This window comes from Phyllostomus discolor, chromosome 12, assembly GCF_004126475.2.
Source record: "Phyllostomus discolor isolate MPI-MPIP mPhyDis1 chromosome 12, mPhyDis1.pri.v3, whole genome shotgun sequence".
Classification (NCBI taxonomy): Eukaryota; Metazoa; Chordata; class Mammalia; order Chiroptera; family Phyllostomidae; genus Phyllostomus; species Phyllostomus discolor.
The window spans coordinates 18,434,594-18,462,584 of record NC_040914.2 but is presented as its reverse complement, the minus strand read 5'-3'; the positions used below and the strand labels follow the sequence as shown (position 1 = coordinate 18,462,584).

Below are 27,991 nucleotides of genomic sequence, written 5' to 3'. Positions count from 1 at the left end.
AGCAAGAACAGTCCTGAGAGTCCTATGTCATTAGATTTGGCTGGACGGGGGAGGGGAAGGCTCTGAGGTAGTCTCTCCCTTCATCCGCTTCTCTATTTTTAATTGTTTGGGTTGGGGAACGCAGAAGACAGTTAGAGACTTGACAACCAAAAAATGGAACAGTGCTGAGTCAAGTCACCTTAAACAAAGCCAAAAGATAAGCCACAGGCTGGAAGAGATGTTTGTCATGTCTATGAGGAAGCTTAAGATCCAGAGTATATAAAGAGCTATTACACACCAATAAGAAAATGGCAAAGTGCCTGGGAAAACACATAGTCAAAGATGGAGCCAGCAAAGAAGATGAAATACGAAGGGCCCAGAACAATATGCAGAGATGCTCGGGTCACTGGCAACTGGGGAAACAGAGATAACAGGAATAGACGGGTGCAGGCTGTGGGAAGGACATTGGGGGGAATCTATCAAATGACCTGCACAAATGCACCCTCCCTTGGACCAGCGACGCCACCCCCAGCTTTGTTTGTTGGAACAAAAGATGCACTGTCTGGCCCTGGCCAGTGTAGCTCAGCTGGCTGGAGCATCGTCCCATAACCAAGAGGCTTGGGGTTCGATTTCCAGTCAGGGAACATATCTGGGTTGCAGGTTCAAACCTGGGTCGGGGAGCTTACGGGAGGCAACCAAATGATGTTTCTCTCTCTTCCTCTCTCTGGGACCTGTCTGCCCACACAAGCCCCGTTAAACAAACGTGCAGCCCTGGCTGGCGTAGCTCAGTGGATTGAGCGCGGGCTGGGAACCAAAGTGTCCCAGGTTCGATTCCCAGCCAGGGTACATTCCTGGGTTGCAGGCCATAACTCCCAGCAACCGAACATTGATCTTTCTTTCTCTCTCTCTCTCTCTCTCTCTCTATCTCCCTCCCTTCCCTCCCTAAAAATAAATAAATAAAATCTTTAAAAAAAATTTAAAAAAAAAAAACAAACAAACATGCAGCACAGTGGCCCGCTCTGCGGCCTCGCAGAACGCGCAGACTCTGCGCTGACTCAGAAAGCTCTCCGAGTCACCCTCGGAGTGTGTTGCAGAACCATGGGTGTGTAATCCCGGGCTTTAAAAAGTGCGAGCACTCTATTTCCACACACACTGGTGATGGAACGGAGTTCCAGCAGGTGTGATGGAAGGACGCACTGCCAACCTGACCTACGGCCGCCTGGGAGACCAGTGAGGAGGCAGCTGGCCTGGTCCCTGGGAGTGGGGGCGGGGGGTGGCGGCAGAGGCCTGGGGTCCGACTCTGGATCTGTTAACGGGGGAGCCAAGGGGACTGGCTAGGAGTGCGTGCGGGCGGGAGAGAGGGGCTGGGGTGACACGGAGGGCTTGGGCCCAAGTGGCCGAATGGAGCCGCACCTTTCCAAGCTGGGGCAGAGGCCTCCGATTTGGGAGACATGAACTCCCAAAAGGAAAGCTCAAACATCTTGGTTGGTGGGTGGTGAGGGGAGAGAGCACGAGATAACCGTGTGAATGGAAAATGGCTGAGTGAAAGGAGCATCACTTACAAACTGTGGGAGTGAGAAGGGGCTGCCCCAGGGAGGTCCCACCCAGCTCTGGGGGCTCTGGGGACTTAGGGTGATGCCCCAGACACCTGTGAGGCTACAAGTGTCAGTGCCAAAGAGGCAGCCGGCCACGGGGAGCGGGGAGCTGGGGCTCAGGGCGGTGGTCAGGGCCAGGGGAGAGGCTGTGGGAGGCGGGGGGTAAGCTGGGGACTGTATGAGCTCCCTGGGAGCTGAGTGGGGACAGAGGCAGGCGAGGGCAGGGTAGGCCCCGCTAGCCCCGCTGCATCCAGGTAGGGACGGGGGGAGGGGTGTGGCCACCAGCCTCAGCCGCTGGGGAAGGGGAGGCATCTAGGGCAGGGGGCTTCTCGGGGACAAGGCAGTATCGCCGAAGGTCCCAAGGGGACGGCTGGGAACCACCCATGGGCCCCGCAGCAGGAACGGCCGGGTGCCCGTACAGGAGTGGGTCCCGTGGCGCCACCCGTGGTCTCACGTGGACACCGACACCCACTCCTCGCCAACTCTTGAGGTGACACAGGTGGACGGGCCAGTGCAGGCCTCCTCGTTCACAGGGAGGCAGGGGCCGTGCGCACAGACTCGGGAGCGCGGACTCGGGGGGAGGGCAGGGGCACCAAGGCCCCGCCCCCAGTCTGAAGTCCCTGCTGGGCCATACCTGCCCCAGGGCCCCTGGGCCAGCCTGAGAGCCGGACCACGGGGAGGGCCAACAGGCCGCTGCTCCCCTCTGGGTGGACAGGAGCAGGCCGGGGGTCTGACTCAGCGTGTCAGACTATCCACACCCCCTCCCCACGGGGAAGCGTGGGGGGGACCAGACTGTGGTTCTGAGCCCAGGGTGCAGGTTTGGGGGGAGTCCACAGCCCTGCCGGGGGCTCCCAGCACAGCTGGGCTCACACGTGCTGCCTCCGGTGCCGCAGCACCTCCGTGGGCGTGAACAGGAAGTCTTTCTGACAGGCCTCGCAGCGGTAAGGCCTCTGCAGGGCTGACGTCTTCTGCTGCGGCTCAGGGGTGGCTTCCTCGGCCCCTGAGGGAGAGAGGAAGGGAGGCTGAGGGGGGCATGCTGCTGCAGGCTCGCACCCCCATCCAAATCCCAGGCACCTAGGGGATTCAGGCTCTCCTGGCCTTTCAGGGAATCTGGCTCTGCCTCCTCCACCAGGAAGCCTCCCTTGATTAATACATGCACACAGAGGCCAGTCCTTAGTCTGTGTCCAAGGGAGAGACAGACTATGCTGGGGTGGGGTCCACACAGTGTGGCAGGCACCGTGTCAGGTCTGCCCACTGTGTCACCCCCTGGTTGGCAACGCAGAGGATGTGGTCAAGGTGGAGACAGCTGTGGGACATAAAAGAGCAAGGGACATGGCCACAGAGGGACAGAGAGACACAGTGGCGGATCACAGAGGAACCACAGAGGGACAGGCAGACAGAAATGAGAACTCGGTGTCCCTCCAAGCCCACCGCAGCCCGGGCTCCGGGTCTCTGGGATGAAGCCTGCACACGGCGCCAGCCGGGACCGGGGGTTGGCCACTGTCCGCCCCCAGAGCGCCCGGCAAACGCTCGGATGCGCAGGAAACAACACGGGATGGAGAGACGCACCCACAGCCCCGTCCTTACCAGCAGGGTCATCCCGCGGGGCGTCGGGGCAGCTGTTCTCGTGGGCGATGCGCTCCAAGGGCGTGAGGGGCATGTGCAGGCCGCAGTGGGGGCAGGTCCAGAAGGTGCGGAGGCAGTCACTGTACAGATCGGTGTCGCTCTGCAGTGGGCAGGCCGCGTCAGGGCCTTGCTCCCGGGCCTGCCCCCCAGTAGCCAGCCTTGGCCCCTTCTGAGAACCCCTTGGGGCTGACCGGCCCCATTCTGACACTGTGCCCTGGACTAGGTTGGATGTGGTTGGGGGGGCTCCTAAAATCCCATCTTCAGGGACAGGGGGTGAGGGGACAAAGTGGGGCCCATGCTCACCGTGAGGCAGTTATAGGTGAGGAAGTCCGTGACTGCGTAGCCCCCCTTGGTGGGGTGGGGGGATAGGGCAGAGCTGCCAAAGAGGCCAGGGAGGCTGGGGGCAGTTGTGATGGTCTGGGGTCCCACATAGAGGTTCTGAGCTTCTAGCCCCGTGAGCCGCCGGAGACTGTAGGGAACCTGGGGAGAGAAAGACAGCAGATAGACTAGGGGAGACACTATCAGAGCACCAGGATCCAGCTGTGCCTGAAGTCCACCCCTGGACTTGTCAGGTCCGGGGGCCAATCGCTTAAGCTAATCACAGCACGGTTTCAGATACACTCAAGACCAGAGTCTTATCTAAAGCATGCCCCGATGCTTCATCCTCCATCTCAGCTGCCCTTCCCAGGCTCCTCCCCTCTCCCTGCCACTTGTAGGACCACAGCCAGGCTGTGAGTCTGGCCACCTTGCCCCTCCTTCCCCCAGCATGTCAGCCTCTTCCTCTTTCCCCAATTCACTGGGTCCCTCCACTCCTCCAGGAAGTCATCCTGGATTGCACCCTTCTCCCCTACCCCTGCCAAACGTAGTAAAATCAGTGTTAATTCCCCACTCCCACTTAAGAGGTGGGGGGTTGGTTTCACATCTGCTCCCCACGGATCTTCCTGTCTGTTCTCCATGAGTAAGCACCCTACAGCCCCCCTGCCCCGTCCTACCAGCCCTAACTGCAGTGGGGTGCCCCTGCCCGCTACATGCCCAGGCTGCTCAGTGAGCAGCTGCCCACTGAGGGCTGCACGGCTGGCTGTGTGGGCTCTGGAGCCAGGCACCACGGTCAGCCCCTGGCTCCCACCCTTACCATCTGTGTGGCCTTGGTTTGTTGTCACCTCCCAGGTTTGAAACCCCCCAAATGTGCCCACAGTCGGTGAACCAGAAGCCTTATCCCCGTGGCAGACGCCCCGAGGGCCAAGGGTGGTGCCGGCCCCACGCAGTGGGTACCTTGGATGCCATGAACTGCAGCAGCTCCCTGCTCAGCGCTGCCACCTCCTGGCGGTTGACAGGAGCCTCCTCCTCGTCTTCCTCTTCCTCCCGCTGCCCCCGCCCTCGGGCCTGATGGGCCAGCTGCTGGTCCAGGGCACTTTCCCAGCGGGCCCGGAGACGCAGGGAAGCCGCCAGGAGCCGGACGGCGCCTTCAGTGTCGGCGAGCTGGAGCTCCAGCCAGCCGTCGGCCACCAGACGGGAGCAGTCACCATTGGTGTCCAGGGCCCGACTGAACAGCAGGAGAGACTGGAAGAGAGGGGGCAGAAAACAGGCAGTGGGTGAGAGGCAGGGCGCATCGTAGAGGGGCACTCACCTGGCAGGGTCCCTGCCCACCCACTCATTCACCCGCCCCCCTGTCCATTCAATGTACCCATCAGTTCACCCATCCCCCTGCCCACCCATCCCCCTGCCCACCCATCCCCCTGCCCACCCATCTCCCTGTCCACCCCACCCCCTTGTCATCAATCTGCCTGTCTATCCAATGTACCCATCAGTTCCCCACCTACCCCCTGCCCACCCACCCCTGCCCACCCATCCCCCCATCTCTCCATCCACTTGTCTGGCCAATGCACCCGTCCGCCCCTCACCCATCCAACCACCTCATCAGCAAACATCTGCCACATGCCTGCTCTGTGCCAGGCACTCTTCCGGCTGCTGGAGGCACAACTGTGAAAGGGACAGACTGAGCCCCCGCTCCCCGGAGCCGACATTGCACTTGGGGAGACAGACGAATCAGGACCCGAGAGTGAAACGGGAGAACCCTCTAAGCAGGGTGGCCGTTCCCGGGTCGGGGGCAGACAGCCGGGGGAGGAGGCCCCATCTGCACAGGCTGGGGCTGCACGCGTGTACGCCCTTGTCAGCCCTCATCAAATGATGTCCCCAGCATTTGCCCACGTCCCTCTGTGTACACTTCGCCCTCGAATACACTCAAGAGTCTGGGGTACTAGCTACCAGGTGCAGTGGAAGTGTTTGGGGGCAAAGGGCGCTGAGGTGGGCAACTTACTTGGAAACCCACCTACTGAAGTGGGTGGTGAGTGGACAGAGGACAGATATGTCATCAAGCAAAAGACCAATGTCACTTGAAGGGTCTTGGGAATGAAGGGTGTGAGTGGTCAGCACACACTCCTTTCAACTTCTGTTTGAAAACCATCAACGCATGTTGGGGAAATTCCATGGGATGGGGGAGGGGAGTGGGTGGGGCAGGACTGGCCCCGGGTCAGTGTTTTGGGGGCTGGGCAATGGAATGAGGGGCCCAACATGCTTTCTGTCAGCGGCAGGGCCTGCCTCCAGCTCCCCACCGTGAACAAACTGCGGGGAAGGCGAGGCCGCACTAGCAGTCCGCACCTCCGTTTCCTCCCCGAGGTCCCGCTGACGGCCACTGCCTGGCCCCACCCCAGAGCACCTGGATCCCTCCTGCAGAGCTGTTTCTATGCCCTGTCTGGCTCCCCCACTCGTGTGTGAGCCCAGGATCACTTCTGATCATGACCACACCCCCAGCCCCGAGACGCGCACTCAGCATCCGCAGGGAGGCAGGCGCTCCGAGAACGGGCAAATGAGTGTGGCTGGGCAGCTGAGAGCTAGTTTCCACGGAGTCCGTGGGAATCACAGCATCGGCAGAAATCTCCTGAGTTCGGGAGGGTTTCTCTCTTCCCTCGACACTCCCCAGGGTCGAAGCGAGGGTGTCCTGGGAAGCGGACACCCACAGTGTGTGGCGCTGGCGCTTTGGCCCAGCCACTCACTCACTCACCGTATGGCTCAGGCCAGTGGCATGGCCCGCCCTCAACCCAGCCCCCCCAGAGCTCATTTCCACAGCTAACGTGAGAGTCACAGCCAGTCCCAGAACCGCAAGCAGGGCAGCAGGCACAGTGCGGCTGCTCCTGCCCTCGGGACTGCTCCCTGGCTGCCCGCACACACAGTGTAGCCGCAGTCTGGACGCACCCAGCCCGGCCACCATCCCCTCCCGCCTCCTGGCTTCCCCCCTCATCAGACCCTGTCCCAGCTCTGCCCCAAACCCTCGGGGGGACAGCCTGGCCCCAGTCTCACCTGCCTCGCTGACCTCCGATCTCTGACCTCGTCTCCCCTAATTCCTCCCCTCGCCAACCCACTGCTCCAGCTGCTCCCTGTGCACACCAGGGGTGTGTGCCTCAAGGCCTGTGCACTTGCCGCCAGGCAGGACTCCCTTCTCCCAGGGGTCCCTGAGGCTCCCTCCCTCCCTGCCTCCAGGTCTTTGCTCAGCTGCACCTTCTCCATGAGGCCCACCCAGGTGGCCTTACTCCACAGTAGACCCTGTCCCCTACCCTCACCCCCACCCCACCCTCCTAATCTCCTCACTCCATTTTTCATTTCCTGGACCCCGCATCACCCTCGAACCCCTCACTGAGTGTGGCCCTAGTTTCCTGCTATGGTCCGCCCTCCCCCGCTAGATGGCAGCTCCCAGCGGGCCAGACCAGTCCTGTTCAGTTCACTGCTGTGTCCTCAGCACCTTCAGTAGCGCTGGTTCAAGGCAGGCGCTAGGCAGGGAATTGTCAGAGTGGGGCCGGGGTGGAAGGACAGCAGCCGGCCAGGCCTGCCGCTGCCACCGGCAGCCAGCCGGGAAGGTGACTGTGCAGGCCCCAGCCTGTGCCCCGGCCCCAGGGACCCAGTCACCGCAGCTGGGAGTTGGAAGGCGGGGCAGGGACCCACCTGGAGGGCGGGGATGCGGACACAGTTCACCAGGTAAGGCTTGTTGGTCTCCAGCAGCGACACGAAGGTGAGGAGCTGGTGCCTGCTGCTCATCCTGTCCCTGTCGTCTGAAAGGGTGATGGACGGCTCAGGCCCACCCTGCCCAGGACCTCCACTCCGGCCCCTTCCGCCCCCCCTCCCAGGGCTGCCTGCCCCCAAGGCCGTCTGCCCGTCCCTGGGAAGGGCACGCTCATAATGATCAAAGGCCTGCGATTTAGTTTCAAAGACTTTGTTATATGGGATGTGACTTTGACTACTTGGAGGTATGAAAAAGTTAATTTTGTCAGGAGTGAGTGACAACAGCATTGTGGTAATGCCAAAACCCAGTCATCATCATCATCATCATTATTACTAAGTGATGTGATGTCCGAAATATAATTTAACATGCTCCAGCAGAAAGGAAGGGCAGCAGATGCTGGCGGCCACAGAAGCTGGTGAGGGGCTTGTCTACCTGGATGATGTATACACATTTTCAAAATTAAAAAGAAGAATAAAGACAATGTAATGAGAAGAGGGTAAACTGACTAGTAATTTATAGCAGTTAGAAATGATAAGTGTCCAATTCTATCTTTGATGTTTTTTTTGTTTTTGTTTTTTTTAAATATTTTATTTATTTATTTTTAGAGAGGGAAGGGAGGGAGAGAGAGAGAGAGAGAGAGAGAAACATCAATGTGCGGTTGCTGGGGGTTATGGCCTGCAACCCAGGCATGTACCCTGGCTGGGAATCGAACCTGCGACACTTTGGTTCGCAGCCCGCGCTCAATCCACTGAGCTACGCCAGCCAGGGCTTATCTTTGATGTTTAAAATTAACACCTGTTGTGGCCGGTGTGGCTCAGTGGACTGAGCACTGGCTGTGAACCAAAGGGTCACCGGTTCAATTCCCAGTCAGGGCACATGCCTGGGTTGCAGGCCAGGTCATCAGTAGGGGATGTGTGTGGGGCAACCACACATTGATGTTTCTCTGTCTTTCTCTTTCTCTTCCCTCTCTATAAAAATAAATAAAACCTTTAAAAAATAAAATTAAAACCTTATCTTTTTGAGTTCATATAGGGTGTTTCATTTGCAAATGAGGAGAAAAAGGAGCTGCGTCCCCAAGCCTTCTGAGGGGCGCCCGGGCTGGGGCCCAGCCCGGCCTGGCAGCCGCTGGGTGAGACAGCTTTCACAGCCGGGACTGAAGGCAGTCAGATCCCAGGCCTGAACTCCGCCTTCCGTGTCTGCGGGGGCCGGGAGGGCCCCGGGGCAGGACGAAGTCAGGGAGTTTCGGAGCTCACAGAGGGATTTCCTGACGGGTTAAACACTCAGTCCCTGGGGATGGCCACTGCACTGAGGTCCGCCCAGGCCACCACGGGGAGGGGGAGGCTCAGGGTGGAGGTGACCTCGCCGTGCCTGCAGGTCCCATCTCAGCAGCCGCAGCAAAGTGTGGCGGGGAATGAGAGGTAACAGGGACAGTGAGGGGCCCCTCCCTGCTCGGGCGCATGGTACCTCGGCTCCCTTCCCCGGCCCTGGCCTCCGGCTCCTTCGGGTGCAGCACCTCGGGGCTGCTGGCGAAGACACAGGTGGGATGCAGCACGGTGCCCTGCTTGGCCTGGGTGTGGAAGATCTGCAGGGGCCAAAGGCAGTGCCAGGTGACCACGGAGGCCCCGGACATGCTCTTCCCACTGCCCGGAATGCTCTTCCTCCTCGCCCCGGCCAGGTTCCCTCCTCCGAGGCTCAGCTCAGGAGTCCCCCCTTCAGGGCGCCCTGCTGAGCCCTCCCAGGCCAGTCTGGGCCCCTCTGTGCTCCCCCAGCTCTGCACGCCCCACCACAGCCCCGACCCCTGGGTCATGCGTCTGCACTGTGCCCCTGCGAGGGCAGGGCCAGGGCTGCTTCAGTCAAGGCCATGTCCCCAGCACAGAGCGGGTTTGGGGACCGGATGCCAGACTAACGGGCAACATAGGTACACGGGGATGGGAGCGGGAAGGGGGCACACCTGGTCAGAGTCTTTGCGGCCCCCGTTGAACGGGTCGGGGACGGCGAGCTGCGGGTAGAGGCCCCGGCCCAGCACCAGCTTCAGCAGAGCCAGCTGGTCCCGCGTCAGCGCCTGGGCCGAACTGGCAGCGGCCTGCAGCTGCTCCAGGTTGTGCCGCAGCTTGAACTTCACATCCTGGCGGGAACGCAGGGCAGTGGGTCCCAAGGGGTTTGTACTAGGACACCTGGACTCAAGGGGCCCTGCCAACTGCCAGGGCCAGGTCCTCTGCACAGACACCTGTCCCCCGAGTGAGGGCAGGGCCGTGTCCCCTCCGACCCCCAGGACAGGGTGCTGCCCTTGCTGCGGTCAACTCTGCCACTGCCCGCCCCAGGCCCCAGACAGCCCTGTGGTGCCCCACCTGGATGTCCACGTTGTTGCCGGCCCCCCGGGCAGCTGTGCCCCGGTCCTCGTCACTGGAGCCACCCTCCTGCTCCTCCTGCAGCCGCAGCACCTTGCGCCTGCGCGCCCCGCCCTCCTCGTGCTGCCGCTTCAGCTGGTGCAGCGCCCGGCGCTCCCGGCGCTGCTGCAGCCGGCTGTAGCTGTCCCCCGGCTTCAGGGCCTGGGCCCCAGCCAGCAGCCCGTGGTCCTCCAGCAGCTCCTGGGGGCAGATGGGGCCCAAGTGAGGGGCACAGGGCAGACCGAGCAGGCAGGCTCTGGACCTAGACGAGGGTTCAAGTGTGGGTCCTGCCCTTGCTGGCAGGCGATGTCACCCTTCTGAGCCACAATTTTTCTCCAGTGCAAAATGGGGACACTCCCTGCCAGGGCTGCCGGGGGCTGAAATGCGCCAGATGAGAGCAATTTTGCACCGTGGGGACACGGACGGCCGCCCCAGGAGAGTGCGGTGTCGCTCCTCTTGGCCAATGAACGCCTGGGCTGGGGACAGGCGAGAGACGGGAGGAGGGGAGGGGCCGTGGCCATCCCCCAGGGTCTTCCCTGGGCTCCTGCCTGTCACGGCTCTGGTCAGGCCTCGGCCTGTCCCAGCGCTGTGGGTGTTTCAGAGGGTGGTCCTCCAGCCAGCAGCAGTGTCTGGGACACGGAAGGTGTGAAAATGCCAAGTGCTGGGCCCCTTCCCAGAAGACAGACTCAGAGCTTCAGTGGGGTCAGGATCCCGGGTTTAACAGACCCTGGGGGATTCAGATGAGCATCGGGGCGCCCAGCCCTCCCCCCTGCACGCAGCTTTGTGAAAGGGGCCTTTGCTGACCTCGCTGGGCTGGACCCTCTGTTTCTCCCTGAACCCCAACAAACGAAGGACGTAGAACATGCGTGTGTGTGTGTGTGTGTGTGTGTGTAAGAGAGAGACAGGGTGAGAGAGAGGGAGCGGTGTCTGGGTCCCACCCAAGGTTGAACCGCAACTCTAGGAAGCCACAGAGGCTGAAAGACGTGAGAATGGTCAGGATGTTGCTGGTCCCCGACATGGGGACCCCCTGAAATTGTGTGAGACGCCTTGGTCAGGTGACTGCCCACTCTGGGTCTCCATCTGCCCACCTGCCACCAAAGGGAACGGGTCACCCCAGGGGCGCTTGCATTTCATTTCCACCCCACGGCACACACGAGACCACTGAGACGTATGACGGGACCTTCTCATTCTCGAGGGGAAGGATGAGCACGGAGTATCAGTGGCACCAGCGAGGGGCAGGGCCACGCGATGAGAATAACACGGCGGACCCTGGCAAGAGATCACCTGCGGGCCCTCCTCCATACACTAACTCCTGGAAGCCCCACCAGCCGTCTGAGGTGGGTGTGTTACCTTCCGGGTTTCGGGGGCGGAGCCGAGGCCCTGAGGGGCCCACAGCCACTTGCCCAGGGTTGCAAGGCCAGCAAACGGCAGAGCTGGGATTTGCTGCTGGGACATCGGGTTCAGATGCAGCAGCTCCAACCACTGCCCTGCACTGCCGCCCAGCACTTGGCCCTCGGGTGCAACCAGCTCAGCCCCCTGCTCCAGAAGCCGCGGCTGCTCCTGAGGATGTGGCACAGGACAGCTGGCCCTATACTCCACCCCTGGGAGCCCTCCTGGATTTCCACCCACTCGCCTGGTCATCGATGGTGGGGGAGGTGCGTGCAGGGCAGGGTCCCGCTCACTCTGCGCTCTGGGGTGTGCTGGGGGCACTCGCTCTGCCTCCCCCACCCCCGGCCTCCTCGTCCACCTGGGTGGGGCTGCCCCTGCCCACGCCCTGAGCCTCACCTTGAACTGGCGCCGCAGGTTGGCCATCTCATACAGCCGGTGCTCCTCTATGCCCCGGCGGCGGCACCACTTCCGTGAGTTTCCGCCCCGTTCAGATTTCACCTGAGCGGAGGCAGACACAAGGTGGCAGGGCCTCCCACCGAGACCACCCCAGCGTGGGTCTGAACACCAGCCTCTGGGAGGATGCAAGGCAGGTGGGAGCCCTGTCGGCCCTCCCTGACACCAGCTTCCTTCCTTCTTCCAGGTCTCAGTGCCACTGCCCCCTTCCTACAGGAAGCCCTCCCAGACCACACTGGCTCAGACACCCCCTCCCACTCACTCAGCCCATCCTGGGTGGTCACTGTGTAGCGACACATCTGGCTTCCTGCACTGGACTATGAGCCCCAGGAGGGCGGGGTCCCCGGCACTGCCCGGCACAGGGCCAGGCCCAGAGTGGGGGCTCAGGGAACACGTTTCGGGATAATCTGGAATTTCTCTTGACGGCACTGGTTTTAACCAGTACTTTAGAAACCCAGGGGCCCCTCCAGCCTGAGCTCTGACTGGCTGGTCCAAGGATGCTGGGGTCCGAGGGCTGGGGTGGGGGGCATGATGAGGAGCCAGAGCCTCAGGTAGGCCCTGACCCTATGCAGAAGGACGGACAGACAGGTGTGGCCCCGCCACCAGCCTCACCTGCACCCAGGTGTTGAAGACATTGAAGAGCGTGAAGGGGTCGCCCTGGTCACTCTCCAGGGGCCGCCGCGCAGCCGCACACTCCAGGTTGCTCTGGGCGCTGCGGGTGAAGGGCGACTGGACGCTGAGGGCGGCCGCAATGGTGAGCACGGGCTCCGCCAGGTGGAACATGGAGCCCAGGATGAGCATCTTCCCTGGGGGGCGGGCAGCGACCTGAGCCTCCCTCCCTCCAGGCCACCCACGAAGGGTCTCTGCAGCCAGATGGGCAGACTATGCCTTCCGGTCATGTGACCTTGGGCAAGGCCTCCATTTCCCCATCTTGGGCGGGCACGTGGTGAGCACCACCTAGGCACTGGCTACTGCTTTTCTCTTCACGACTGGCTCCCCACCATGCCCTCCCCATGTGCCAGGCTCTCTGTTCTTCCCGGCACCAACTCTGATCTGCCACGGGCCTCCATCCACCCCCAGGACAGGACGCCATGCCAGCTATAGCCCGGCCTACCTGGCACACAGCAGGTGCTGGCTTTCCCACCTGTCTCAGAAGGAATCCTGTCCTGCCGACTTTATGTAATTGGACACGGAGAGGCAGGGGAAGATGAAGAGGGAGGCAGGGGAGAGGAAGGCGGCAGGGGACAGGAAGGACAGAGAAGGAAGGGAAGCAGGAGGAACAGTGTCACAGCGAGGTGAAAACACATTTCCAATGCTCAGGCTGTTCCCCCTGCCCTGTGGTTAGTGGCTTGTACGTCACGTGTCTGACTCATCCCCATGGGCCCCACTGACTGCCTTTCCAGAAAGTTCCTGCCAAACATGTAGCCTTGTTACATAAAGGCAAGTAGTGAAACAAGTCTGTCCCAGGCCCCTAGCTCTGTCACCTCGGGCGAGTCCCCATCCTCTTTGCCTCAATGTCCCTGTCTGTGACGGGGGTGACAACGGCGTCCACCTGCTGTGAGGATGACCGTGTTTCACCCTGCGAGGCGCTAATAGTGCCCGGCCGGTGACCGAGCCATCTGGGCCCAGAGCCGCCCAGCACTGGGCCACCTGTGTCCACCGCCTGGCAGGGCGGGACCAGCGGTGATCAGGGGACCGCCTGGGGAGTGCCTCCCGGCTCTGCCCCCTGCAGCACCCTGGGCGAGTGGGCCCCAGCCTCTCTCTGAGCCTCACTTCATCGTGGACGGTGAGCGCCACCCGTGCCTCCCCCGTGGGAGGTGGCAGGTGATGTGCCTGACGCACACGTAGCGCCCTGACAACTCCGGGCTCTGAGGCAGGCTCATCCTGCTCCCTGGGGCACAGACCTGTGCCTCCCCCGCACCCCCACCAAGCCTCAGTTTCCTCATCAGTACAGAGGGGGGCCCGAGGCGCTGCCCTCACTATGTGCGAATGAAATGATACCAGGTCCCTAAAGCCTTTCACCGGCACACGGGGAACGCAGCCTCAGAGGCAGCGGTCTCCGACTCCTGCCCGCGCCGAAGCCCCAGTGCGGCGCAAGGACGCAGCGTGAACGAGGTTCACACAGAAGTTCTGTGAGCATCGTCCCGGGGAAATGGCACTGCGGGGCCGGGCCCCACTGGGACTGCTCTGTGGGCTGCGGGCTGTTGGTGCAGCTGGAATGTCCTGAGTCAGGAGAATCAGGCAGGATGAAGGGCCTGAGTCAGCGAGTCAGTGCGCTCCTCAGGAGGGCAGAGCTGACCCCGAATGGGGAAGAGAGAGAGTTCTGAAATCCCTGCCACTGACCGCAAAGGGCAGCACCAGGGCGGAGCTGGGACGGGCTGTGCAGAGAGATGCCTGTTTGTTTGCCCCCGTCTCCCTGGCGCCTGGAGCACAGTCCCGCACAGGGGACCTTGTGAAGGAAGGAACAGGCCGGGAGAAGGAGCAGGCTTGTCCACCAGACACCAGGGGGCAAGCAGTGCCCTGCACCCACCCGGTGCCCCAAGGGTCACCCCAAGGGGGGGTTGTCCTCACCAATCACGACATCCACAGGCAGCTGGGCCAGCAGGGACCCGATGGGGGTGAGGGCCTCTGAGCTGTCCAGGGCCCCCTGGTCCCGGAGGTAGCGGATGGCCGTTTCCAGGCTGGCTGGTGGTGGGGGCTCGATGAAGGGGAAGGTCCTGGGGTCTCCCACGCTCATGCTCTTCATCTGGAATGAAAGCCAAAGCCCCCGGGAATGGGGGACACATGAGCCGCTGTGCAGCCCTGAGAGGGCTCACAGATCACAAACTCATGAAACTCGAAAACCCCCAATGTCAGCAACTGACTGGTGTAGCTCAGTGGACTGAGAACAAAAGCGGGCTTGTGAACCAAAGGGTCGCCAGTTCGATTCCCAGTAGGGCACATGCCTGGGTTGCAGGCCAGGTCTCCCCACCCCCAGTAGGGGGCACACAAGAAGCAACCACACATTGATGTTTCCCTCCCTCTCTTTCTCCCTCTCTTCCCCTCTCTCTAAAACTAAATAAATAAAATCTAGAAAAAATAAACAATATCAAGGCCCACTGTACAGAGGCAGGGGAGGAAGGCCACTGTCTGTCTGGCCAGCACTTTTTCTCCCAGACCCTGGCCATGGCATGGGCGTATGCTCTAAGCTGGACCAAGCAAGGTTCCTCAGCCCCTGGTCATAGTGATTGGCTAAGGAATGAGCACATGACCTGAGCTGGCCCAATGAGAATCCTTCCCTGGGACTCTGCAAGCTGGAGCTGGGAGAGAGAAATTCCAGCATCCTCTCTGGTTGTGCGGGGCCAGGACAGAAGCTCAGAGACACTGTGGTTATTCTTCCATTGCCTGGAAATTAGCCTACCCACCGCAGATGGAGAAATCCTTAATTGTTCCTAAGCTAGACCTCCCCGCAAAATGGATATGCAAATCCATAAAATCCTCCTTCCTGCTTACAAGACTTTGAGCTGGGTTTCTCTTGTTTTCAACCAAAGAATCCCCATGAATTCAGAGGCCAGAGGGGCATCGGGTGGTGGGAGAGTGAAGCGAAACAGACACGCATCACCAGGCCTGCATGGCAACTCATGAGACTAGGAGAGAGCCAGAAGAAAGCTCAGAGAGCCCAGGGCCTCAGCCCAAGTCTCCCAGGGAGGGGACCTGCTCACCTGGCCCTGATCTGGAGGCCACCAGACATCTGGCCGTCCACCAAACCCTGATGTTATCTGGGAGATCACCCACTCCCCATTAAAATACCTCTAAATTAAAAGCTCTGGCCCTGGCTGGTGTGGCTCAGTGGATTGAGTGCCAGCCTGCAAACCAAAGGGTCATAAGATTCAATTCCCAGTCAGGGTACATGCCTGGGTTGTGGGCCAGGTCCCCAGAAGGGGGCGTGCAAGAGGCAACCACACATTGATGTTTCTCTCTCCCTCTCTTTCTCTCTCTCTAAAAACAAAATGCAATCTTTAAAAAAATAAACAAACAAAAGCTCTGGGTGGGAGGTGGATTTTTTGTAAGCTCTCCTGGTATAAGCCCTCCTGGTGTAGCTGGGGCTGAGAATCAGTGTCACAGTCAGTCTGGCAATGCCACACCCTGGGCAATCACAGGTCCCAGAGTGGACGCAGATGACCCAATTCTGCCAACAAGACAGGTTGGGAAATTGGCCAGAGTGCTTCTGGGAAAGGTTCCCGTGGCCTTAAAACAGACCCACAGAGAGGGGCAGCTGGCTGCCTCGGTCTCTGGAGGGCGGAGGAGGAGGAGGTGGTACCCACGGCTGTCGGAGCCAGACGGCGTTCCAGAGGCAGGCCTGGGGCCGGACAGCCTCAGGGGGAATTGGGCTCTGCCAACTGTGTGACCTGGGTCAAGGTACCTAACCTTTCTCTGCATCCACTTCTTTGTCCATACATCGAAACAAGATTACCTGCCCCAGAGAGTTTTCGTGAGGATTAAAACAGTTACGTACGTAAAACCCTTGGGGTACAGCCCAGCCCCCAGCGAGTACTAGGTCAGTGCTTTTTGTCATCAGCGTCGTTATGGTCATTATCATCAGGAGAGCCACTGATGAGCTGAGGTTGCAAAGACAGAAAGGCCCGGGTCCTTGATGACACCATGGAGCCATTTAAACAACCAAGCCCAGGAAGGCCCTGTCTCTGGGGCCTTCTGGGCATGTATAAAACTGGCCCTTTTTCCTTCTTGTTTAAGTCAGTGTTTTTCCAACAGCAGGTCATGCAGGTCAGAAACTCCATGAGGTGGGTCACAACCAGATTTATAAGAAATACACTCAAACAAATAGGAACTATTGGCATGTGGCACCCATAGCAAGGGGCTGGGTTGTGCCACTCACGCGCCCGGGCCCCCTGCAGGGAGATGTGGCGGGGACAGAGCTCTGGCCGGGGGAGAGGAAGGGAGGCACGCCACCCGCGGACCTGACCCGTGAAGCCCCCAACCCACGCTCCTTCCCTCCTGCTGGATGGCTGACGACGATGCAGACACCCCTCGGACACCCCCGGGGACATGACGGGGCCAGGAGAGGGCAGGGGCCTGGCCCCGAGTAAAGGAAGCTGCCCGCCAACCTGGGAGCGACAGTTCTGGGCGGGCGAGCCTGCCTGAGCTGAGTGAGACTCAGGGCTGAGACGTGAGCTGTGCCACCGCAGGACCAGAGAAGCCCCAGTTTTACTGTGACAGCCACTTCCTGACTGGTTTTCTGTGGTGGCTGAAAGCACTCTGACTCAGTCTGCCCGTGACCCTGTTCTTCCTCCTGTGACCCTTGGTTCTCCCCATGGCCCTGTGCATCTGGGCAACAACTGCCCCCTTGATGTGGGATCTGGCATTTGGAAGGGCCCAGTGCCCCTCAGGGGCCTGTCCAGCTCCACCCTCCCTGGCCCTGAGCCCTGGGACTCGTCCCCTCTAAACACTGCCCACCACCCCCCCTCCCGCTCCCCCCATCACCCCAGGCACCAGCCTCAGGAACCAGCGCCCTCCCTGCCCCCGCCTCACCTGCAGCACCAGCGTGTCCAGGGCTACCCTTCGAATCTCTGGGACAGCGTAGGGGGCAAAGGCGTCGTAGTCCGACTCAGCGTAGAGGCGGAAGCAGACGCCAGGCCCCGTGCGGCCCGCGCGGCCCTTGCGCTGCTCGGCGCTGGCCTGGCTTATCCAGAACTCCTGCAGCCGCTGCAGTTTGGCCTGGGGGTCGTAGCTCATCTCCTTCACCTTCCCTGGGTGGGGGGAGAGCGAATGGGGGTGAGGGGCGGGGGAGGGGGTGTCCGTGTGCAACAGCCACATGGGCCCTGCCCACGCCTGGCCCTGGCCCCAGCCCTTCACCCTCAGACACCTCAGACTCTCTGTGCCATGAACTTGGCCCCTGCCCACTGCTTGCTCTGGACCCAGCCCTGCCATTCCGTTAATGGCATCTTATCTCCTCACGCACACATCTTCTCATTTATTTTCTCAGGCCTCCGTTTATATGTACAGGGGTTCAGACAGTTGACACACATTATGAAGAACTTACTGTGTGTCAGGCATTGCACTCAGCCCTCGGGGTCCAGCTGTGGACAAAACGAGGTCCCTGGTCTCCAGGGGCTGAACCAACACCCTATTTCATCAGTTCTAAGACCAACCTGTTTTCATATAGTATTGTCCCTGATGTATTTTACTTTTTAAAAGACTTTATTTATTTATTTTTGGAGAGGGGAAGGGAGAGAGAAAAAGAGGAAAAAAAACATCAATGTGCAGTTGCCTCTCATGTGTCCCCTACTGGGAACCTGGTCCGCAACCCAGGCATGTGCCCTGACTGGGAATCGAACCAGTGACCCTTTGGTTCACAGACTATACTCAATCCACTGAGCCACACCAGCCAGGGCTGATGTATTTTTAAATCCATGGCATGTCCATGTTTAATGCATAGCATTTTAAAATTTTCTTAATGGTACATAAAATTATGGAACATTTTATCTTGGGCATCCCGGGTGCAACTCTGAGCGTTCACTCTGTGCCAGGCCCCATCCTGAGTGCCCCAGTGCATCCACGCAGCTCATCCCCCCACCGAGGGAGCACCATCCTTTACAAATGAACAGACTGACACGCGCGGTGGTCACACTGGCCAGGCTGTCTCCAGCATCCCCTAACCACTCTGCTCCGCTGACTTTCCAGAGAACAGTCGATTCGAGAAGGCAGACCATAAAGAGATCACCAGATCTAAAATCTGATGCCCACACCAGGCAGAAAAGCAAAGCTCCTTTAGGAAAGCAAGCGTGCAAGATAAGGGAGAGGCTGTTTGGATCAGGTGGACAAGGTGGGCCTCGAAAGGGCAGACACTCATGCAGGCCCTGGAATGAACGGGGGATGAACGAGTGAGCCCTGTGACACCCGGAGGAAGACAGCTCGAGGCAGGGCAGTCGTAGGTGTCAAGGCCCTGAGGCCAGGGCAAGCCAGAATGTCTGAGAGAGACCAAGGCGTTGCCACTGCTGCACAGCCCTAAATGCCACCTACTCCCTGGCTCTGGTCTGGCCACGCCTGCGCACCTCCAAGTCACACTCTTCCCCTGGGTCGTCAGGGTGGCTGGGGGCAGCCTTACCTGAATCTACTACAAAGCGGATCCCATCGATGGTGACGGAGGTCTCAGCGATGTTGGTGGAGAGGATGCATTTCCGGACTCCAGGGGGCGCCACATCAAACACCTGGGGGAAAGTAAGGAGGTGAGATGGGAGGGGAGCATGTAACTCAGCCCTTGTCAGCTGTGTGTCCAGGGGTCTCCTGGACATCCCCTGGGTGTCTCACACCCATAGGGCTAAACCAGAGCAGTGTCTCCCCCCAAACTCTTGCCCCCTCAAGTCTCCTCCTCAGAGGTGGCTCATCATTCTGGACCAGACTCTGGGCTGCCCTGGGTCCTCCTCCACACCCCTCCCCGCCGTCCCTGCTCCAGACACACCCGAACATGGTGAACATTTCCTGATTTCACACCCTCCTCCCCAAACCCACTGCCCCTGCCCCAGTCCAGGCCCCTCCTTTCCCTCCAGATGCTTCCAGCTTCCTCCTGGGTCTCCGGCCTCCACACTTACTCCCTCCAGGGCACCCTTCCCTCGCAGCAGAGGCATCTACTGAAGCACAGACCGGCACTGCCCACCTTGCTCAGAGCCCTCCCAGGGCTCCCCGGTGTGCTCAGGACAAGGCCCAGGCACTGTGGTCTAACCCTGCGCTCCTCTCCAGGCCCATCTCTCCTGGCTTCCCCTTCATAACTCGGACCCCAGCTGCCCTGTACGGAGCTGCCCAGCTGCCCCGTCTTTCTCTCACACCAGGCCCTTTGCACAAGCCCTTCTTTTGGACCAAAGAGACAGTCAAGCCTGGTGGCTTAGGGGGCAGTGACAAGGCCTGGGGACCAAAAGCAGGTAATGGCACACAGCCTCACCTGGTCGGTGCACAGCTGCTGTCCCACTGTGTGACAGCAGACTCACTGTGATAGAGACACTTGACCTGCAGAATCTACAAATGCGGACTCCCTGGCGGACTTCACAAAAAGTCGCCAACCTCTAGTCAAGAGCGTGGGTTCTGGTGCCAATCACTGAGGTCCACAGCCTGGCTCTGCCACTTGCGTGACTTTGACCTTGTGCCAGCACCTCGGCTTCTGCACTGGTAAGCAGGAATGACAGGGGCCACGGGACCTGGCAGGGAGGACTAAATGAGGTCAGCCGCAGCCAGAACTCCGGCCACTCCCGGCACATGCTCCACTCTGCTCCCCACCCCCTGCTTAGGCTAGGCTTTCTCAGCTCTCAGTTTTGAAAGCCCCTTCTTCCAGGAAGCCCTTCCTCAATCCACCAAGATTATGCTCTGAGTTCAGGAGCCTTCCTCGACCATTTATAATGCTGTCAGCTGTTCATCCGTCTCCCCCGACAGACCAGCAGCCACTTCAGGGGAAGGGCCACATCTCGGCCCCCAGTGTGTCCCCTGAGCCCTGGGGAGACACCAAGTAGGTGCTCAGGCCATATCTTCATTGATAAGCAATGCCGGTGGCCTGCCGGGGATTTTCCGGAGGTGACCACGTAGTCAGCCTCTAGGACAGTCCCAGAAAGTCTCCTCCCAGGACGCTCATCCTCATCTGGCACCTTCGCAGCAAATAGGGCGCGCTGGCCTAACTAAAGGACCCTGCAGAGATGATGGGCTGTGACGTCCAAGGCCAGGCCATAGAAGACGTTGTGGTTGCTGTATTGGTCTCTTGGGGACAACCAGCCACCATGCGGCAAGGACACTCAAGCAGCCCCCCAGAGATGCCCACATGGAGAGGAACGGAGGCCCCCAGCCCCAGCTGACTACATCCTCCTGAGAGACCCTGAGCTAGGACCCCAGCTAAGCCCCTCCCAAACTCCTGATCTATAGAAACTACGTGAGTGATGAGTGCTTATTGCCCTAAGTTGCTAAGTTTGGGGGTGATCCGTTGCACAACAATACTAATACAGTGACCCAAAGGCCTCTCTCCTGGTCCCGCGCCATTCCAGCCACATGCTCTCTTCACCTTTCCCCACGCCCCACCCACCGCTTCCCCCTCCAGCCCTTTGCTCAAGCTGGTCCGCGCGCCTGGACTGCCTTCCTCCTTCTTGTCTTACTCCAAACCCTCCTGGTCCTTCACTGCTAAGCTCAACGCCTCCCACCTCACCAAGGGAGCCCACCCAAGCACAGACCCCCCGCCCAAACGATGTGAGCAGCCCCTGTGCAGCCCGTAGCCCTGCATTCATGGCCTCACGCCCCTCCAACCCTGCCCCCCTCCACACGCACAGCCAGACCCCCACCCTGCCCAGCTGCTTGCCATACCTTGTCCTGGTCGGCCACCGAGAGGGCGCTGTGCAGCGGCAACACCACCCAGCGCTGGGTGTGGCTGGCGTAGGTCTGGGCGGCCTCGAGCACGGCACTGATCTCCGCCATGCCGCTGAGGAAGACGAGGAGGTCGCCCCGCTCCTCGGGTGGGTACTTGTTGTCAATGGCCTGGAGCACCCTCAGGAAGGGCCTCGGGTCCAGCTTCTCCGACTTGGACACGGTCGGCTCCGCCTCAACCGGCTGGTACACGACCTGTGAGGGGACAGCCAGGGTGTGAGCGCCCAGGTCACTTCAGCTCAGAGCAGCGGGGACGGGGCCACAGCTGGCAGAGAAGACCAATTGGGCAGGTGGGCGGCCGGCTGCATGCTCAGCCAGGTGAGGAGGACACGCGCAAAGCACAAGGGATCCAGGAAACTGGGAGGCTTCCAGGGTGCTGGCAAGGTCTGATGTTTCTTCATGTGGGTGCTGGCTGCATACAGGTATTTAATTGGTGAAAATTAATTGAGCTGTTCACATGATGTGTGCATTCGTGTTTACAGGGTAACTTCAACAAGAGAATTTTAGGGGTGCAGTGAGGATTAAAAACCTAGAAATCCTTTTTCAGAAAGTACCCTTATTCTCCCCGCCCCCTTTTTTTTTTTAAAGATTTTATGTACTTTTAGAGAGAGGGGAAGGGAAAGAGGAAAAGAGGTTGAGAAACATCAATGTGTGGCTGCCTCTCTCATGTGCCCCCTACTGGGGACCTGGCCTGCAACCCAGGCATGTGCCCTGACTGGGAATCGAACCGGTGACCCTTCAGTTATAAGACAATGCTCCAACCAGCTGAGCCACCTGGCCAGAGCAGGGAACTGCCTGCCTTCCCCGCTGGCCAGCAGGAAGCCAGAGGGCAGAGGGCCCATTAGCACTGTCCCCACAGGCCCCCCGCCCAGGGAAGACAGGAAGGTGGGAGCGGGGGAAGGAGATCTGGAAGAGCACACAGAAGCCTTCTGGGACAGGGCCTGTGTGTCTATGAGCAGAATTCAAGTCCCGGCTCTGCCACCAGTAAGTCATCCTGGGAGCCAGTGACTTCACATCTCTGAGCTTCACTTCTACCTCCATGGCAGTAATCTGTGGCACAGGCTACTGGGGCTGTGGCAAGGGACTCGCATGGGCCCTTGTTTGTTAACTAGGGAGCACAGAGTATACACTTGATACATGTTAGCTGTGACAGTCATTGTTACTATTATGGACAAAAACTATATGGAGGCTCTAGCAAACAGGTTGAGAAACGGGGAGAGTTCAGGACAGAAGTTGCTGACTGAAAGTTCAGGACTAAGAGTTGGGATGCTAAAAGAATTTCTGCCTAGCTTTGGGTACAGCAAACTATGAGAGGACCTAAAAAAAAAAGATTTTTCATGAATATCAAACTCCCTTTCTTTCACCTAAAAGGCCTGCCTCTGGATTTCAGCTTCTTCAGCAAGAGTTGCACTCAGGTGGGGGTGAATGAAACGTAATGAAGGGCTGTGGAGTCAGGCCTGCCCCCGGGGCTGCTGTGAGGATAGGATGAGATGGGGTATGACAAGTGATGTGGGAGACCCATGGTGGTCCCCATAAAGTCTGCTTGTCTTCCTCGGCACAGTCACTGAGAGAGAGGGTGGGGGCAATATTTCCAGCCTCCCTTGCAGCTACGTGGGGCTCAGAAATAAGAATGGAAGCATCTACACGACCATGTCCAGCTTCAAAACAAACTGGACTTTCCCTGGACTTTGGCTCCTTCCCTCTTCCCACAAACCCTGACCACACAGAGCAGGACACCTAGGACAGTGCTTCTTACCCAGTGTGGTGCTTCCAGGAACATCTGGCAACATCTGGAGACATATTTGGTTATCACACCTGGAGAAGGAGGCTGCTACTAGCATCTAGTAAGTAGAAGCCAGGAATGCTGCTAATGATGCCACAACACACAGGGCAGCCCCCACAACTAGTAATCACCCAGCACAAAATGTCAACAATGCTGAGTCTGAGAAACCCTGCCCTACGAGGTGGGAGAGCAATGAGAAAGAGTGAGCCTGGGTCCCTGAATGACCGCATGGAACTGAGTTCACATTAAACTGGACCAGACGGACTGTTAAAATGTGAACCTTGCCCTGGCTGGTGTGGCTTAGTGGATTGAGTGCCAGCCTGCGAACCAAAAGGTCACGGGTTTGATTCCCAATCAGAGCACATGCCTGGGTTGCAGGTCAGGTCCCCAGTAGGGGGTGCTCAAGGGGTAACCACACATTGATGTTTCTCTCCCTCTCTTTCTCCCTCCCTTCCCCTGTCTAAAAATAAATAGATAAAATCTTTTAAAAAATTTTTGAGCCTTTACATTTTTAGGTCTCTTCTGATAAATACCACTCTTCCCAGTACATATAAATGCTCAGAAATAGCAGCTTTAGAAAAGGCAGAGTGAGAATATCCTTAATTGAAGGGATGGGAAGCAGAGCTGCAGAGAATGAACAGGCCCAGGTCTGGCCAGAGACCAGGCGGGAGGCCTGGGGGTGGGGAGCAGGAGCACTGACCGTGATGGGGAAGAGCCTCCCGGGCACCTGCACCACGGGGGCATTGTCGAAGTAGCTGGAGAAGAGCGAGATGTTGATGGTGGCTGACATGAGGATGACCTTGAGGTCAGGCCGCTGGGGCAGCAGGCGCCGGAGGACGCCCAGGAGGAAGTCGTTGTGGAGGTGGCGCTCGTGGACTTCGTCCACGATCAGGACCTGGTACTGGGGCAGGCTGGGCTCCCGCTGGATCTGCCTCAGGAGCAGCCCCACCGTCAGGAACACAACCTTGGTGGCTGCTGAGCGCGTGCTCTCAAAGCGGATCTGGTAGCCGACCTGGGTGGGGGATGGGGGGAGGGCGGTCAGCAGAGGGCCCTAGACCAGGGCACCAGCCCCTGGCCCCTGCCCAAAATAAAATCTGAACAAAGGTCCCCGCCTCAGACTCTGGGGCCCGACACGCTTAGGTGCAAATCCCACCCGTGCCGCTCCTGGCCATCGACTGGGCAAGCAGTTCCATCCCCCAGACATGTACTGCTCTCTCCTGTGAGGGTTTTATGTGCTAATGCGCATAAATCATTTGGGGCAGAGCCTGGTGTATGACACTAAGTAATTATAATACTAATAATAGCTTTTCCTAGAGGCCTCGCTGTGTACACCAGTGGTTATAAATGCTTCATGTATATCAACCCACTGAGTTCACACAACCGCCATAGGGCAGTGGGAGTTAGTCTCATTCTCACTGCACAGGCGGGAGGACTGAGGGCGCTCATCGAAGGCAACAGCTAAAGTGTGGGACTTCACAGCACACACGTGCACACATGTTGGTTTCAGGCGAATTACAGTGCTAAACGTAAGAGTTACTAGGAAAAAACATGGAACATCTTCATGACCTTAAAGTAGGCAAAGAGTTCTTCAACAGTGCCAAGATTGTCACCCACAGAAAGGCAATGACAGACTGGACTATATTTGAATGAAAACTCTGTCATCAAAGGGTGCCGTTCAGAAAGTAAAAGGCAAATCATAGAGTAAGGAGAGTGAAATAAGGAATTTTAAGTAGTTAAAATCATGTCATTTTTTTAAAGATTTTATTTATTTATTTTTAGAGAGGGAAGGGAGGGAGAAAGAGAGAGAAAGAGAAACATCAATGTGCAGTTGCTGGGGGCCATGGCCTGCAACCCAGGCATGTGCCCTGACTGGGAATCGAACCTGCAATGCTTTGGTTCGCAGCCCGAGCTCAATACACTGAGCTACGCCAGCCAGGGGAAAAATTGCGTCATTTTTTAAAATATGTATTTATTGACTATAAAACTTAACAATTATATTGGTAGGCTGGTCAAACACATTTATTAAAATGTATTTGCAAAAATAAAATTTTTTTAAAAGATAAAGGAAATCACCAAGTAAGAGCCAATATTTGCAATACATCAATGCTACTGAGGACTCTTACTCAGAACCAATACAGGCCCGTAAATCAAGACCAAAAAGACAGACAATGCAAAAGACAAATGGGGAAAAGGCTCAAACAGACGCTTCACAAAACAGGCTTTGCAAATGGCCAATAAGTACAGGAGAAGGTGCTTAGTGCCCTTCGTCACCAAGGAGATGAGAATGAAAACCCGCACCTCAAACCAGAATGTGGTGCCGCCCCACAGCCACCAGAAAAGCTACCATGGGAAAGGTGAACCGCAGCAAGTGCTGGTGATGCCGCAGGATGCGCTGCCAGTGGGAGGGTACGTCGGCATGACCGCACTGCAAAACGGTTTGGTCGTGTCCCTCCTCTAGATATACACCCAACAAAAGCAGTCCCCAAGAGTGCCCAACAGGCATGTGTGTCATAAAATGCTCCCGGCTGATGGAGCCGGTGAGCCAAAGTGTCACAGGGTCGATTCCCAGCCGAGGCACAGGCCTGGGTTGCAGGCCGGGTCCCCAGTAAGGGGCGCACGAGAGGCAACCACACATTGATGTTTCTCTCCTTCTCTTTCTCCCTCCCTTTGCCTCTCTAAAAATAAATAAATAAAATCTTAAAAAATTAAAAAAAAATAAGCCCTGGCTGGCGTAGCTCAGTGGATTGAGTGCGGGCTGTGAACCAAAGTGCCTTGGGTTTGATTCCCAGCCAGGGCACATGCCTGGGTTGCAGGCCACGGCCCCCAGCAACCATAAATTAATGTTTCTCTCTCTCTCTCTTTCTCCCTCCCTTCCCCCTCTAAAAATAAATAAATAAATCTTTTTTAAAAATTAAAAAAACAAAATGCTGACTGTGGCACCATTCACAAGAGCCTGAAACTGGAAACCCTCCAAATTCCCATCAGCAGCTGAGGGGACAGATATCCGTGGCCGTCACGACGGGCTACTGTACAGCACTGGGACCACACGGTCACAGTGGATGAACTTCACACAACCAACACCGAGCAACACGGGGCAGGTACAAAGGAGAACATACTTTCTAATTCCACTTACGAACAGCAGAGGCAAAAACAGTCTGTGATAATCTATCAGTAACTCCTGTGTGATAACCTAGCACTAAGGTGATCATCTGTCACTAAGAATAGTGATGACCCTGGGGGCCTCCAAGTAGTAACGGGAAAAGGATTTCTGGGGTGCTGGTAAGTCTGATGTTTTTAGAGATTTTATTTATTTAATTTTGGACAGAGGGGAGAAAGGGAGGGAGAGAAACATCAATGGGTGGCCCCTGATATGCAATCTAACCCGGGACCGAATCTACAACCTGGTCCTGTGCCCTGCCTGGGAAGGGAATCGAACTGGTGACCTTTAGCTTTGCAGGATGACGTCCGACTGAGCCTCACGGTCCTGGCAAGTGAGTTTGATTCTTTTTTTTTTAAAACAATCTGGGTGCGAATCACACAAATATATTCAACTTATGAAAATTCACAGGGCTGTCTACTGACAATACAGGCCTTCTACTGGGCTGGGAGCATTCTCACTTGAATAACAATTTCTAAGTGGTAGAGGCAGGATGGGACCTCATTCTTTTTTATGGCTGCCTAGGAAAAAGACTGATGAACCTTCGTGACATTTCCACTTCTTTGTACTGTTAAAGTGCCACAGTCACAACTCAGAGATGTCAACCTCAGAGATGTTGCGGGGTCCCTTCCAGACCACCCCAATAAAGCGAGTATTGCAATAAAGTAAACTGTAATCTTTTTGCTGGTGGAGGGACTTGCCTTCAATTTGGGGAAAAAATGCAACATCTGCAAAGTGCAGTAAAACGAGGTCTGCCTGAACTGGGTGATGTTAGTGCCTTTACCATGTGGACCATATCCAGGCCAATCAGTAGATAAATTTCTAGAAGAATCAGTGCTGGCTCAAAGGGTAAGTGCTTTTGTATCCTTTATGGATACTGCCAAGGGCAAGCAACTTACTCCCCAAGGTCACGCAGGGGAGACTGGAATCCTGTTGGCTCCCACTCACCTGTGAGCCGTACTGACTGAGGCTCTCAAAGCCCACGCGCTTGGCCAGTGAGATGCAGGCGATCCGCCGGGGCTGGGTGCATGCCACGTGACTAAAGCCAGCGGCCAGCAGGTACTGGGGCACCTGAGTGGACTTGCCACAGCCTGTGTCACCTGCCACCACCACCACCTGATGCTCCTTCAGTGTCTTCAAGATGCGCTGCCCGTATTGGGCGATGGGCAGCGCCGCCCGCTCACGCTGCAGTTTGGCCAGCCGCCCAAACGCCTGCTTCTGGCCAAAATCCAGGTAGTGCAGCAGGGCTCGGCGGAACTCGGACACTCTCTCTGGGGGCAGGCGCCTGCCTGGCCTCCGAGAGCCCCGAGTGTCGGGGCCGAGGACAGACAGGTTGATGCGGTACCGCGGGTCGTAAGTCCGAGGGAGGTCAGCCAGTGCGGGGATGCTGTGCTTGGGCTGCCCAGGGTCTTTCTCCTCCTTCCTGGTGGTCTTGAGATGCTGGAACCTCTGTAAACGTTCGAAGAAGGTCCAGAACTTCTGGCATTCCTCAGAACCCTGGCGGATGTAATCCTCATCCTGGAAGAAGGCATCCTCAAAGAGACTCCGGGTCTCTGGACAATTCCAGTCCCACTTCTCTGGGGCCTCCTCTCCACTCGGAGCCCGGGGTCGGTCCCAGTGACCCCGGTGCTCCCTTGTTCTGGGAGGAGGCATGCTGGACCTATTCACAACGCAGTCACAAAAGTGACCTCAGTTCTGAATACCGGGACCAAACGTTCTCATTCACTCCCCACTTCCTGCAGGGAGGGGCCAGTGCTTGCAATAAGGGGCCTCTTTCTCTTCAAAGAGCTAAGTTTCCTCCTCATGGATGGCACAGGCGATGGCAGAGTGAGTGGCCAGGGGTCTGGGTGGATCAAGCTGGTGACATAGACTCCTCAGGGCTCCTGCAGTGACCTCTGGGGTGGACACGAGTTCACCCTAGTTTCCAGGCCCTGACGGTTTGGGGGAAGAGAACAGAAGACATTTGCTTTTAGAAACAGTTACTGAAAGCCTGCTGGACGCAAGCACTGGACTAGAAGGGACAGTAATGAGTAAGACCACCCTGAGCCCCTGCAGGTGGTCGCGGTTACGTGCAGGAGACAGACGTGTCACCAACTTTGACAATCCAGTGACTGGGGCTGCTATAAAGCAGGTCCTGGGGGTTGTGGGAGACTTCTGTGACCATAGACACATGAG

General features: G+C 58.0%; 1 protein-coding gene across 1 annotated transcript; it reads right to left on the bottom strand.

Annotated features, from left to right (window-relative positions):
• Positions 1–2,309: 2,309 nt before the first annotated feature.
• On the bottom strand, positions 2,310–27,772 carry DHX34 (DExH-box helicase 34). Its single transcript, XM_028530219.2, has 16 exons — positions 26,765–27,772; positions 23,360–23,671; positions 20,817–21,071; positions 18,589–18,691; positions 17,013–17,230; positions 14,055–14,229; positions 12,096–12,289; positions 11,427–11,528; positions 9,603–9,842; positions 9,206–9,379; positions 8,719–8,836; positions 7,197–7,303; positions 4,473–4,760; positions 3,504–3,680; positions 3,162–3,300; positions 2,310–2,574 (listed from the first exon to the last, which is right to left on the bottom strand). The coding sequence occupies exons 1-16, from the start codon at positions 27,467–27,469 to the stop codon at positions 2,441–2,443; spliced, it is 3,441 nt and encodes a 1,146-aa protein (XP_028386020.1). The 5' UTR covers positions 27,470–27,772; the 3' UTR covers positions 2,310–2,440.
• Positions 27,773–27,991: the final 219 nt, after the last annotated feature.

What these genes read in the sequence shown, in the direction of transcription:
- DHX34 (XM_028530219.2), bottom strand. Translation starts at nt 27,469, where the DNA reads ATGCCTCCTCCCAGAACAAGGGAGCACCGGGGTCACTGGGACCGACCC. An exon ending in CCGCTTTGTAGTAGATTCAG is followed by an intron (nt 17,231 to 18,588) that starts GTAAGGCTGCCC and finishes CCCCCCACCCAG; the next exon opens with GGAAGGTGAAGGAGATGAGC. An exon ending in TCCGCATCCCCGCCCTCCAG is followed by an intron (nt 4,761 to 7,196) that starts GTGGGTCCCTGC and finishes CCTCTCTTCCAG; the next exon opens with TCTCTCCTGCTGTTCAGTCG.